The following is a 14,312-nucleotide window of genomic DNA, read 5'->3' on the forward strand; positions in this document are numbered from 1 at the left end:
GACCCCTCCATGAGCTTGGGGAGGAGCGGCTGGAGCTGCCCAGCAAAGAGGGACCTGGGGGTGCTGGTTGGCAGCAGCTGAACCAGCTGAGCCAGCAGTGTGCCCAGGTGGCCAAGAAGGCCACCAGCATCCTGGCCTGCATCGGGAACAGTGTGACCAGCAGGACCAGGGGGCTGATCCTGCTCCTCTACTCAGCCTTGGTGAGGCTGCACCGCGACCACTGGGGCCAGGTTTGGGCACCACAGGATAGGAAGGACATGGAAGTGCTGGAGAGGGGGCAGAGAAGGGCAACGAGGCTGATGTCTGGAGAACAGGTCTGATGAGGAGAGGCTGAGCTGGAGCTGTTCAGCCTGGAGAAGAGGCTGAGGGGAGACCTCATTGCCCTCTACAAGTGCCTGAGAGGAGGTTGTGGTGAGGTGGGTGTTGGGCTCTTCTCCCTGGTGACCAATGATGGGACAAGAGGAAACGGGGTCAAGTTGCACCAGGGGAGGTTCAGATTGGATATTAGGGAAAATTTCTGGCATGAGAGGGAACTTTAAACCTTGTCTCTGCACATCTGTCTGACAATAAAGATAAATGTCTGTGCATGCACATACATGCCTGTTGAGCTCCTCTGTACCTGTGCAGGGAGGGAGCAGAGAAGCAGAAGCTAGAGCTCACCTTCTTGGCTGTCAGCAGCAGCTCCATGGCCTTCTCATACTGAGCATGTTCAACAAAAAAATTGGAGCAGCGGGTCAGCAGAGCTGGGTCTGACTTCTCATCCAGGTCTTCTGCAATCAGCTGCAGGGCCCCAAACTGCTGCGTGGCAAAGGCCAGCTCCAGTGCTTTGGAGAAATGTCCTGCCTGCAAAATTAAGAATGAGTCTTTGAAGACTAGAATGAGCAGTGCAGAATCAGACTGCAGGATACCCTAGGGTGGATTAATAAAGCATCACCCACTGTGAAGAAATTCCTAATAAACAGTACCTGCAGTAAAATCACAGTCCCTCTGCTGTAGGAACTGCTTCAGTTTAAAGTCCATTTGTTACTAGAAAGACATTTACCTTGTGGTATAACATGACAGCTCTGTCCATTTGCTCCCCCTTTTCCTCGTAATAGCAGGCTGCCTCTATCATGTCTTCTGGAGAGCTCAGAAGAGCCAGGTTCATCAGCTGATCATCTAAATTGTTCTCCTGTTCAAAAGGGAAAATTTGGCTCTAGGCATGCAGCAAACATTTCATCATTCTGCCTTCAGGCAAGCCTACAGCTTTCCACTCTCACATAGAAGCCCATCAACCCCATAACCAACCCAAGCTGCAAAAATAATTATTTGTTTCAGGCAGCTTTTCTGCTGAGATGCACAAGAGAACAACGTCTCCCACACCCAAGCCTTCACTGCTGCATCTCTTGCAGAAGATGCAGGTGGAAGCCAGGAGCTGCAGAGGGGCAAGCAGTGCCTGCCAGGAGAGGATGGGCACACAAGCTTGCATTGCTTCCATACCATGTGCTGCCTGAGGAGAGGAACTTTGGAGAGGAAGGGACCTGTGCCTCACCTTGCACAGGCGGATAGCGTTGTTGTACGCCTGGGCCCTGGTGTAGAAATGAACAGCCTGCTTGATGTCACCCTGGCTCTCATACTGGCGGGCCAAGTGATAGGATGCTGCCCAGTTCCCTGTTTCATTTGCTATTTTAGCAGCCTGAAAAGGAAATGATGCAGCTTTACTTTGTGCCCGTAATAATTCCAGGAATAAGAAAACTCTCTGGAAGGGAGCAGGCTGCCTTACCTGCTGAATATTGCCCTGGAAGCAATGGATACGGACTAGGGAAAAGTAATCCTGGGCCAGGGCATAGTATCTTAGTGCAGATTCCATATCAGATTGGCTCTCCAGATACTGTGCCCACCACTTCCATAGGCTCCTAGGAAAGCAACAACATTAACTGAAGTTACCAGAATTGCCAGAGACTGCATTTGTCACTCCTGGAGATCTTGAACGCAAGACTAGATAAATTCTTTAGAATATGGACAGGCTTCACCCCAGTTCCAGGGTGACATTCAAAGGTCTGCACTACAGGGTGTTCAGCCTGCACAACTACTGTGACAGCTCTTGGACGAGACATGGCATAACCCTGAAAAGCTGTAGGAGACTCATAATGGATAAGGGTTGACCCTGTGGCTGACAAGATCCATACTCCCCTTTCCCTGCTCTCTTCACAATTTCAGACCTGCACATTCCCTGAGGGAGAAGGAACAAGTGGAGAACTGACTTGTCTTTCATCTTGTTGACGTAGTTTTCCAGGGCTTGTAAGTCTTCAGAGAGCATGCGGGGAACCTCAAACCTGTGTGTGTCTGACTTCTCATAGCTGCAGAGAAGAAGACATCAAATGTGAAATTACTGCCTTCTTACTGGTTCTCTTCATGTGTAAAAAAATCCATATCCATGTTACTTTGCTTGACAGCTACCAAGTGACAACACTGGTAACACTGTTTCTTTCATATTCTTAACTCCCCTGCTCAGTTGCAGTCTGCCAACACCACCAAAAACCAAAAGTTCAGTGGTCCTGCAAGGCACCTGCAATCAGAAGGCAAGGTGAGGGCAGAACAGTAAACACTTTAAAACCACCAGTGATGGTTCCAAGAAATACACCAGAAAGCTCCCCAGACATTAAGCACATCCCTGTGCTACTGGCTGAGAAGGTCTCAAGAGCCTGGGCTCCTCTTGCCTCGTTATTCTGCCACCCACTACAACTTCAACTCATTTCCATGACCAGAAGATCACTGCACTCAGGCCACCATCCATCATTACTATCATCTCACTCTTCTGCCCATCTTGATCGTCTAATGGGTCTGCTGGTCACATCAGAGCTCTACTTCAACTCTGAAGAGAAGTGACATTATTATAAGTAGATTGTGAGGCTTCATATAGTAAAACTCACATAAAACCAAGATTTCAAACCACAAACACAACCCATTTAAAAACCGCCTCCCTTAACTTCTCATGGGACTCATCAGTCACAGGACCAGGCCCCAGAAGCACCTGAGACTAAATTCTGCCACAGCAGACTGAGACTGTCTGGGACTCTCAGGAGAAGTAAACAAATGGTTTTGTCATGGAAAAGGAAGAGAGGGCAGCAGTCTTCCAGAGACATGTGCAGCACTGGATGTTAGTGGGGTTTTACTACTGGCCCCGACAAGGCACTTCACCTTCCTGATGCTTTATTAGCCTGGGAGGGTGCTGGGAAGGTTATTTTAACAATGCTTTTACTCCAGAGAATCATAGAATCATTAAGGCTGGAAAAGACCTTAAATATCATCAAGTCCAACCATCCACACTACAACCCCCAACCACTAAACCATCTCCCTCAGCACCACATCCACTTATTTTTTGAACATCTCCAGAGATGGTGCCTCCACCACCTCCATGGGCAGCCTGTTCCAAGGCCTCACCAGAATTTCATCTTTCTCTGATGAAATTTTCCCTAATATCCAATCTGAACCTCCCCTGGTGCAACTTGACCCCATTTCCTCTTGTCCTATCACTGGTCACCAAGGAGAAGAGCCCAACACCCACCTCACCACAACCTCCTCTCAGGCACTTGTGGAGGGCAATGAGGTCTCCCCTCAGCCTCCTCTTCTCCAGGCTGAACAGCCCCAGCTCAGCCTCTCCTCATCAGACCTGTTCTCCAGACCCCTCATCAGCCTGGTTGCCCTTCTCTGCACCCTCTTCAGCCCCTCTGTGTCCTTTTTCAGAAAGCACCAGAAACAGGAAAGGACATTGACTAATTATGAGTAGTCATCACCAGCCACCCTCCTCAGCCAGTCTTCACAGCAGAATGAGGCCCCAGCCCCCGGGTGTCCTTACTGGGCGAGCGCAGCCCCGTGCTCTCCAGTGGCCTCCAGGTGCCTGGCGTAGCTGTGGTACGTGGTGCGCAGGTGAACCCGATCGTGAGTCTCTGCTGTCTCGATGGCTTTCTGCCACTGGTTGGAGGCTTGATAGAACTTGTTGAGGAGGTCGTAGCGTTTGCAAGCCTTGTAGAGTCGCTCCGCATCCTCCTGGAAGAGCACAGAAAACCTTGTGAGCTCCAGAGGTGCCTTCACAGAGACCCGCACCTCGGAGTAGTTTATTAGTGCAGGCCATGGTCATGTGATCAAAGTAATAGCGATTCAGGCAGGGGGGTTAACCGACTAGATACACGTAGCCTGGAATAGCACATTACTGGGAAACAGGATGTTTATGGGAAAATAAGGAAAGCACTTGGATCCTGGCATTTACTGTAGAAGCTCAGCAGGGGTGACATAAGACACCAGCACTTCACTGTTGTAAACCACTGAGCATAAACCACTTCAGAAAGGTCCAGGGGAAGGTCTGAGGCACCAGAAGGTCTTACATGCCAGGTGACCCCTGGTGACCTCCAAGCAGGGCTCAGAGGTAGCAACACTGTTCATGGATACATAAGATCTATTCCTGAGAATAAACGCTATTAATTTAAGACAGAATTAGAGGAGGGTTTTGCTGATGCTGATGCAAGGGCAAGCAAATTTGGAACTATTATATTTATGCTTTGAGAGGTACTCCTGTGGAAGGAGTACTTTCCTGCTCCACCCAACTGGTGTCCAGCTGAATTTACTATATATAGTAAATTGAGATTATCTGACCAAGACAGAAAAATTGTTTCTGTCTCTTATTGTTTCCAATTCAAAAAAGCATTGAAAGTAGAAATGAAAGATGCTTGCACTATGATTCTGTTTGAAAGGAAAAGGAGCAATAGAACTGCATTCTTTTTCTACAATTCCCCCCACCTCTCCAAATAGATCCCAATATCCAAAAGAAGTACTGACACTCATCAGCCTCAGAGCTTTCTCTGCCTGGAAGCTTTTTCTGGAAGCCTGGAAGTTTGAATTTTCCTTTCCTTCTTCACTTCAACTTAGAATAGTTTCTCTCTCTCTCTAGCATTTATACTCTTAACAACAGTTGTAGATTGCTAAACACCTCTTTAAGCCAAATTGTAATTCTTTGGCAATCTTTGAGAATCCCTTGTCTGTGAAATCTTTCCAAGAGCTTCACAATTTGAACTGATTTTCTCTGAACTTCTGCCAGTTCATCCATGTATATTTTTTCCTTGCAATGAGATACTGAAGGCTGGGAGTCAACATTCCAGCTGTAGCTGCAACAAACATACAGACAGATGTTTTTAAATCAAAGCTCCAGGATGTGGTGTCTCCTCAAACGCAGAGATTTTTGCTGTGATAGCACCTTGCATTTTTTTATCTAATTCACAATTGCCTGTGAACTGTGGGACATTTCACAGAAACAATCATTCTGGTTGGAAGACACCTTTACACTCATCAAGTCCAACCAGTCTGTGATCCTGAAGACAAAAGGGTTCAGGGAGTGGCTGAGCCCCTGGCACAGAGGGACAAGAAAGCCCTTGGCTGGTGTCACACAGGATTGGTGCAGCACAGTGCAATGCTGGAGAAGATGCCTATTTCCCTAGGCTAGAAGCTCAGCTTCAAGAAAATAAGTCAGTACTAGTCTTCATCACTCCCTGGAAACCTGGCAAGGGGTTTTATTCCCTTCCAACGTTTTTGCATCTCGGAATTTTTTTTAAAAATGACCAGTTTCTCATTTTTGTGCCCAGGTCAGCGGGGTGGACATGCCCAGAGGAATGAGGTCAGTGGGGTTTACCAGCATGCCCAGCTGAACGGCCAGCACAGCCACTCTGGCCTCCTGCTCTGGTTCCTGCTCAGCCTCCCTCAGGGCTTTCGCTCCTCTTGCATGACCCATGTTTCCAAGGCAAATTTTGGCAACATCAAGCCTCTGAGTCCTCACGCACATTCGAGCCATGTTCTCCCAGACAGCCTCACTGTGAGAAACAGGAGAGAAAAGGAGAGCAGTTATGGTGTGACCTTTAAGGCTTGGGTACTAAGCAGGTCAGTTGCAAGGAAGGAAGAGTGTGAAAGGGAGAACCTGGACACTGGATGCTTGCTGGATGTAACAAGGAGCTTCCAGTTGCTGTGTGAAGATTGAAGTGGAACAGAAAGAGGTCTCAGACACAAAGGTTACTAGTTTGGAGGCCCACAGCCCTAAGGAAATATTGTGGGTTTTGTTTTACAACAATGTCTATCAAAAGCAGTCATTTATCACATGCCCACCACTGTGGTTCTTGCTGCAGCTGCAACTTCTAGACTTTCACAATAACTTCCTGGTGATGTTCAGAATTCAAAAGAAAACTATGGAAAAAGTCTTATATAGATATAAGTTGCACTGAAAATGTCCTCCTGCTGATGTTCAGAATTCAAAAGAAAACTATGGAAAAAGTCTTATATAGATATAAGTTGCACTGAAAATGTCCTGCTACTGTCCTGCACAGGTCAAACATGGAACAGTCACTGGGAGTTTAAGACCCGCACTCAACAACAGGGAACAATGTGTAGGAAACAACTGACTGAAATATCATGTTCTAATTCAAAACTTGCATAAAAAATGGGACAAAGAAAAGCTTTGACGTGCTCAGAATAAGAATTCCTCAGGGCTAAGAGCTTACACTTAACACTGCAAAATCTCCTGCCAAGAGAGAGGCAGGGACCATCCAGGCACTGAGTTCCTGGGCAGGAACATCAGGACTCTGCAGAAGGACCAAGTCACAGGTGACCATCTCATGAGGTGTCAAGCAAAGATTTTTGGAGATTCTGTTTACATTCAAGGCTCTTCAGAATAAAATGCAGTTATGTTTGACTAACATAAACCACAAGCATGCAATACATGGGGGGGTTTCGGCCTGTGAACCCCAAGTGTATGGTCCACGTACTTCTCAGATACCACCACAGCACAAAGTGTCTAAAAGACAAAATCAAGAAGAAAAGAGGGGGAAAAAAAAAAGAGACGAATGACACTTCAGGTCTTGCATCTGCAAGCAAATCCCCTTCCAGTTTTCCTATGATTAAAATGTTTTTCCCAGTTGGTGTGGGAAAGCCCTGCACAAAGAAGTGACTAAGTGGGAAGCAGTGAAGCATCTGAGACACGACGTGCAATCAAGCACATACAATAAGGAAAGGCAGAGAAAAATGCTCTTCCTAATTTACTTGACAATTAGAGCATCTTTTATTTGCATCTACAGCAGGTATACGTTTTCAGGTAGGAATCAACATAAATGTGTGACGTAAACTTCATTAAGTATGGAGGAAATAAAGGAGGATCAGAAATTACAAATCAGGGACAAATTCCAGACAGTTCAGAAGTTTCGCTTGTTTAAAAAGGCAAAAATGCATGTCTGAATATTTGAGTGAATTCCTTACATCTGCATGTCCATGCTGAATGGGGTTCACAGGCAGCCTGCCCTGGTCTGCTCCAACACAGACAAGTCCCCCAGATTTGGGAGCCAAAAGGACCCCTGACACCGAGCACAGTGATTTCTGACCTGGAAAGCCCTGACACAAATTTCTGCACAGGCCCCTTCCGAGTGTAAGTCTGTGTGTCACCCCACTGTACAGAAATGCTGATTGGTATCAGCTGAAGATGGGACTTGTCTAATTTCTGAGATGTCAGAATTGGTTTCTCTGTTATTCCAGCCACTGTCTGTATCTGGAACTGGAAAAAGCAGGAAAAACACCTTTGAAGAACATTTTGATCATGTTAGATATAACAGAATCTTAGGGATTGGAAGGGACCTCTAAAGTTCATCCAGTCCAACCCTGCTGCCAGAGCAGGGTCACCTAGAGCACATCACACAGGATGGGCTTGGAATGTCTCCAGAGGAGACTCCACAACCTCTCTGGGCAGTCTGTCCCAGGGCTCTGTCACTTTCACAGCAAAGAAGTTCTTCCTCACATTTATGTGGAACCTCCTGGGCTCCAGTTTGCACCCATTGCCCCTTGTCCTATCACTGGACATCACTGAGAAGAAATGGTCACTTGGCTTTGATCTACAAGGGCAGTGAGTTCTGTCATTAATAAATGATGTCCAATCTGGGCACAGCTGTATGTTGCTGCCCAAGAGGAAAAGAAATGCCAGCAGGACCTGCCCCAAGTCCTTTCACCCTGGGGGAAGGAACACACTGCCCTGTGCCCTGCCAAACCAACTGGGGGTTTCTGAAAAAAAACACAAAACCTTTCTTTTTCAGAGTTTTGACAGTTGGCAATTCCCTCCTTAAACAGCCCAGCAGACGAGACATCTTGTTTAAGCCGCAGGGAATAGAAACCTTAGAAAGGACTCAGACCACACAGTGTATTTAAAGTACAGAGTTAAAAGGTGACTGTGCAGTGGCACCAGCAGTCTTAGAAGATGTTCCTACTCATCACCTGCCAGCTGCCTCTTACTTTCTACATGGCGAAGGCTCCCGCCACCTTCAAAACTCAGAGGGAGCTGCTGCTCTGGAGACTCCTCTTTGGGAGCTCCTGCCCTGCTGCAGCCTGCCCAGGACACCATGGACAACCAGGGGGTTGCCCTGAGGAGCCTGAGCTCTGCCATCTCTCTGCTTCCTCCTACACCACCAACCTCTCTGGGCAGTCTGTCCCAGGGCTCTGTCACTTTCACAGTAAAGAAGTTCTTCCTCACATTTATGTGGAACCTCCTGGGCTCCAGTTTGCACCCATTGCCCCTTGTCCTATCACTGGACATCACTGAGAAGAAATGGTCACTTGGCTTTGATCTACAAGGGCAGTGAGTTCTGTCATTAATAAATGATGTCCAATCTGGGCACAGCTGTATTTTGCTGCACAAGAGGAAAAGAAATGCCAGCAGGACCTGCCCCAAGTCCTTTCACCCTGGGGGAAGGAACACACTGCCCTGTGCCCTGCCAAACCAACTGGGGGTTTCTGAAAAAAAACACAAAACCTTTCTTTTTCAGAGTTTTGACAGTTGGCAATTCCCTCCTTAAACAGCCCAGCAGACGAGACATCTTGTTTAAGCCGCAGGGAATAGAAACCTTAGAAAGGACTCAGACCACACAGTGTATTTAAAGTACAGAGTTAAAAGGTGACTGTGCAGTGGCACCAGCAGTCTTAGAAGATGTTCCTACTCATCACCTGCCAGCTGCCTCTTACTTTCTACATGGCGAAGGCTCCCGCCACCTTCAAAACTCAGAGGGAGCTGCTGCTCTGGAGACTCCTCTTTGGGAGCTCCTGCCCTGCTGCAGCCTGCCCAGGACACCATGGACAACCAGGGGGTTGCCCTGAGGAGCCTGAGCTCTGCCATCTCTCTGCTTCCTCCTACACCACCAACCATTTGCAAACTAACCTGAGAGGTTCCAGCAGCAGGATCCCCTAGGTGCAGCAAATAGAGAGGGAGAAACATCTGCAGTTGATGCGCTCTACATTGGGTGGTCCTTTGGCCAGCACTGCCTTCCCAGCAACCCCAGCTGCACAGATGGTGAGCACATACCAGAATGCAACCAGACCAAAGACACTGAGGTTGGAAGTTTTCATGAGAGAGAGAGAGCTTGCATGGACTCATCCAGTGTGGAGACCCAAGCCAGTCACCAGCACAAGTCCCTATGAAATGTGAAAGCTCAGCATCCCCCTGACCATCCTCCCTCTGCCCTCCAGAAGTGTCTGAAGGAATGTCTCATCTAAAGGAACCTGGCCCTGCTCCAGAGGAGCTCCCATGGGGGTGCTTTTAACCTGGAGGAGACTGAGGAGGAGTCTCATAAATGGTTATAAATATATAAAGGGGGGTGTCAGGCAGACAGGTCTGGTCTCTTCTCAGCAGTGTCCAAAATGCAATGGCCACAAGCTGAAGCACAGGAGGTTTAATCAAAACATAAGGAAAAAGTACTTTACTCTGAGGGTGACAGAGCCCTGGGACAGGCTGTCCAGACAGGTTGTGTAGTCTCTGGAGATATTACAAATGTGCTTGGATATGTTCCTGTGGGATCTGCTGTAGGTGACCCTGCTCTAGAGCAGAGGGCTTGGACTAGATGATCTTCAGAGATGCCTTCCAGCCTTGACCACTCTGTGGCTGTTGCCAGCTGCATGGGGAGGACCCACAGCCTTCTCCCTTGGCCCATGTGCAGCCACAGCACAGGCTGGTTCTTTCTGGCAGATACGTCCCTCACAAGAGAGACACTGCTCTGCTTAGGTATGTATGTGTACTATTTCAATTTTCTTCCTGCAGTAAAATATTAAAAAACTGGTTCTGCCCTGAGAGATCATTCATTTCAGCACCACACCCCATGTGCTGCTGCTGAGTTACACAAATACTTCTGGTGCAGTACTATTTACTTGCAAAGTCCATACTCACATGCATATCTGCCAAATTTACAAATACATTTATGTTTGCAATTGTTTTAATATTTTGTCCATGACATCTTATTTAAAAATGAGAAAGGCACCAGAGTAATACCATCCTGCGAACTGCAGAAGATCCAAAGTACTTTACCAAGATAAACTACCACCCACCACACAGAAGGTCTAGGTGCCTAAGGCAAGCTATGGAAGGGCTGAGCACCACAGAGTGTGGTGACCAAGCTCTGGCAAGACAGCAGCACTGACCATGTCTCACCAAAACCAGAGGGGACAACGCAGGAGATCTGTGCTCCCAAACCTGGGCCAGGGCCAGGATGCTGAGACTGATCCAACCATGAGTCCTTCAGAAAGACCAGGAGACCTTTAGCCAGAGCCTCAGTTCTATCTTCACCCTGGAGGACATCTTCAGCCTCTCCACAACATGGCTGATCAGAGAACAGACACTTCTTATAGCACCCAAATCTTTTTTAGAGATCTTCCTTGCAAACTTTTCAGCTCAGGGCACCTGGCAGCTTGCTGGCAGGAGCAGGCAAACCTGCAGGCAAGGAGTGGGTTTAGAGATAAGAATGATCTGGGAAGCCTCACACTTCCATATTTCTCCATGTCTCAAGGAGACCATCCTCAGCCTCAAGAGAGCCCAACCTTCCAAGCACCTCCAGTGCCAGAGTCCTGCTGCCCCTCGGGAACATGGGCAAAATCCTGCAGGTCCTGCTAAGGAACAAGAAAGAGAAGGTGCTGAACAGATCCAGTTGAATTCCAGGAAAATAAGGGTTTGTCTCTCAGCAGTCGTGCACTGAGCAAGAGGAACGTGTCCCTTGCTCCCCAGGAGGCCGCAGCGCTGTCACATCTAAAATGCCAAATAATGCTTTACCCTGCCCCCAGCTCATGCTCAGGAATTTCCTGTTCTTCCCCTCCTCCTCCTCCTCTTCTCCCTTCTGGAAAGCAGCTCGCATCTGCACTTCATCAGCCGGAGCTGGAGACTGAAGAGCAGAGGCACATCCTGGGGGAGTGGCGCCTTCCCCAGCAAGGGATGAACCATCTCCTGCTGCACCCCAGGCCACAACTGCACTCGATTTGAAAGCCTCTGAAGACTGGACACAAGTTTTACCACATATTTGGTGAACATTTTCTTCTTCCTTTTCTTTCCAAACTACACTCACAGCATCCACCGGTCTGATTTTACAGACTCTTTGCTTCCTATATAATTTTCATTGTCCATTTTGGATGGACAGTTAAAGACAAAAAAACAGTAAATGGAGTGTTATTTAGAAGTGCTGGAAATTTATAGGCCTGAAGCAGCTCACTGCAAAATATCTTTCCCTCTAGTTCATGGGATTTATTTGGAAAATAAAGTGTCAGGCATTTTTCCTATGTGAACAAAATATTGAAAGCTGTCTAGATTATTCCTAAAAACTCTTCCCTGGCAGCAACAGAGTATTTGATAAAGCAACAAGAGTCTTACAGAATAGTATCTATAATATTAAATAAATATCTTTGTCTATTCAACAAGTTCCTGGTAAAACTCATCAAGCTATTGTTTGGTGGGAATTTTATCAAACAAAACTTGTGTGCTAAGAAATGCAGTAACAGCAGCAGCTGCACAGGCTGATGCACAATTCCCAGTTGTATTCATTAAGATGTTTTTTTAATTAAAAAAAAAAGTACGGGATCAGAAGGATTCCTGGGCTGTTTGGTACTGGAAGCACAAGATCTGAATATGAATACAGGCTTGGGGAGGACACACTTAAGAGCAGCCATGTGGAAAAAGACCTGGGGGTACTAGTGGATGAAAAGCTGGACATGAGCCACCAATGTGCAATTGCAGCCCAGAAGGCCAACTACATCCTGGGCTGCATCAAAAGAAGTGGCGCCAGCAGATAGAGGTGATTCTGCCCCTCTGCTCTGCCCTGGTGAGACCTCACCTGGAGTGCTGTGTCCATCTCTGGTGCACCCAACACAAGAAAGATGTGGACCTGTTGGAACATGTCCAGAGGAGGGCAACAAAGATTATCCGAGGGCTGGAGCAGCTCTGTGATGAAGACAGGCTGAGGGAGTTGGGGTTGTTCAGCCTGGAGAAGAGAAGGCTCTGGGGGGACTTCATAGCAGCCTTGCAGTACCTGAAGGTCCTACAGGAAAGCTGGGGAAGGAGTTTTGACAAGGGCTTGTAATGCGATGTAATGGTTTTAAACTGAAAGAGGAGAGATTTAGGTTAGAGATCAGGAGGAAAATCTTTAGTGCAAGGCTGGTGAGACACTGGAACAGGTTGTCAAAGGAAGCTGTGGCTGCCCCATCCCTGGCAGTGTTGAAGGGCAGGTTGGATGGGGCTTGGAGCAACCTGGTCTAGTGGGAGGTGTCCCGGCATACAGGGGGTATGGAACCAGATGATCTTTAAGGTCCCTTCAAACCCAAACCATTCCATGATTCTATGATCTCTGAGCAAAGACAGAGAATGTCACTGACTGTGAATGTGCCAAGAAGAACCATCTGATTAGAACTGTAACAGAAATGAATAACTGAGTAGACCAGGAAAAGCTACCTGATCTTCGCAAAACTCATTTGATTTTGACTTGGTGTAAACTACTCATTTGGGGAATTCCCTAATTTTACATCTTTAGATATTATTAGTTGAACAGAAATAAAAAGCCATTTGCCTGTTATGCCCTGCATAAACAACTGGAAACAGAATTTTTCAGGTACCAAATGGACACATTCAGTATGGAATTAATTAGTTATCCTATAAAAGCCAAGTTATTGAGATTTGGAAAGTAAAATTACATTCACATAAGTGATTTCTCACCCAGAAAGACCCAAAATGCTTCATAAGCTGCTCTGCAAATTGTATGGAGAAATTTAACCCAGCACTGAGCAGAACCACCATCTAACATGGCACAATCCATTAGCAAACAACTACTTCCAAAAAAGAACATTCACCAGAAATTTTGCCATGGGAAAAAAACACATTATGCTTGAGGAATCAGGGCAGCCAAGAGCAACTTGCACTGCTCCTCAGCCCCTCTCCACACTGGTGTGTGACCTGGGTGGCCTGAAGAGTGCAGCCCTTCTGTCCTCTCTGCTCTCTCAGCCACCATCAATAGGGCCAGAAAAATTTCTGCCACCACAAAACCTAGAAATCGCTAATCATTTGTGATGTGGCAGTCCCTAGCAACAGAGGCAACATGGGGTTAGAACTATGCAGCCTTTTTTGAGATGACCACCTCACCACAGCTGGCTGGCTGAAGCATCTGATCTAAGACCAACTTTTCACCCATCCCCAGCCACTTCCATGTTTGCTGTGGTAGTGAAGTGATGTGCTTGACTCAGCCACAATGGCTCCTGGCTGCAGCCAGCCTGGGAGAGAGCAAGAGGTTTACTCTTTCCTCTGGGAAAGCTGCCTTGAATGCAAACTCATTGGCTGCTGTGGATTTGCATATGAAACATGAAGAATTTCTCCAGTCTCACAGATCTCAACCCACAAACTAATGCCATGATCACCTGGTTCCATGGGTGGTCAAAGACAAGTACATCTTGGGAATGATATGATTGATCATTAATTTTCATGTTAAATTCCAAAAAGAGGTTGAATATTCTCCCATCAAAAATTTTGTGTGGAAGGAAGAGATATGACTAAGTTTTAGATTATTAGACTGATTTGTTCAGCCTTCATAAAATACAATTGCTTTTTTTTCACATGGATGTCGTGGTTTGGGCCCAACACGACAACAAAGGCACAGCCCCATGGCCCCTCACCCAGCTCTCCCCTCACACACACACTCTGGGATGAGGAGGACAAAGCTCATGGGTCAAGACAAAGGACAAGGAGGGTTCTTCACTGATTAAGGTCCCGAGCAAAACAGACTCGACTTGGGGAAAAATAATAATTTAATTTCACACTAATCAAACACATCCAGGACACAGACACACACAGAGCAGGGCTTGCATATGTTACCCCCCCCTTCCTTCTTCCTGGGCCCAAATCACTTTGTTCCTGGTTTCTCTCCCTCCTTCCCCCCGGGCACAGGGGGATGGGGATGGGGTTTGGAGTCAGTTCACAGGCTGGTGGTTCCTGCTGCTCCTTCCTCCTCAGGAAGAAGGAT

At 47.2% G+C, this 14,312-nt stretch overlaps 1 protein-coding gene across 1 annotated transcript in view; it reads right to left on the bottom strand.

The window, feature by feature from the left end:
• The window catches only part of IFT140 (intraflagellar transport 140), an 82,344-nt gene that overhangs the window by 4,371 nt on the left and 63,661 nt on the right, over positions 1 to 14,312 (bottom strand). The window contains exons 18-24 of the mRNA XM_010005046.1: positions 5,663 to 5,840; positions 3,839 to 4,029; positions 2,244 to 2,339; positions 1,763 to 1,895; positions 1,532 to 1,675; positions 1,043 to 1,171; positions 661 to 843 (exon numbers count right to left, since the gene is read on the bottom strand). Coding sequence (XP_010003348.1) covers positions 661 to 843; positions 1,043 to 1,171; positions 1,532 to 1,675; positions 1,763 to 1,895; positions 2,244 to 2,339; positions 3,839 to 4,029; positions 5,663 to 5,840 — 1,054 coding nt within the window. The remainder of the gene's footprint in view (positions 1 to 660; positions 844 to 1,042; positions 1,172 to 1,531; positions 1,676 to 1,762; positions 1,896 to 2,243; positions 2,340 to 3,838; positions 4,030 to 5,662; positions 5,841 to 14,312) is intronic.

Source organism: Chaetura pelagica, unplaced genomic scaffold (assembly GCF_000747805.2).
Source record: "Chaetura pelagica isolate M959 unplaced genomic scaffold, ChaPel_1.0 scaffold309, whole genome shotgun sequence".
NCBI lineage: Eukaryota > Metazoa > Chordata > Aves > Apodiformes > Apodidae > Chaetura > Chaetura pelagica.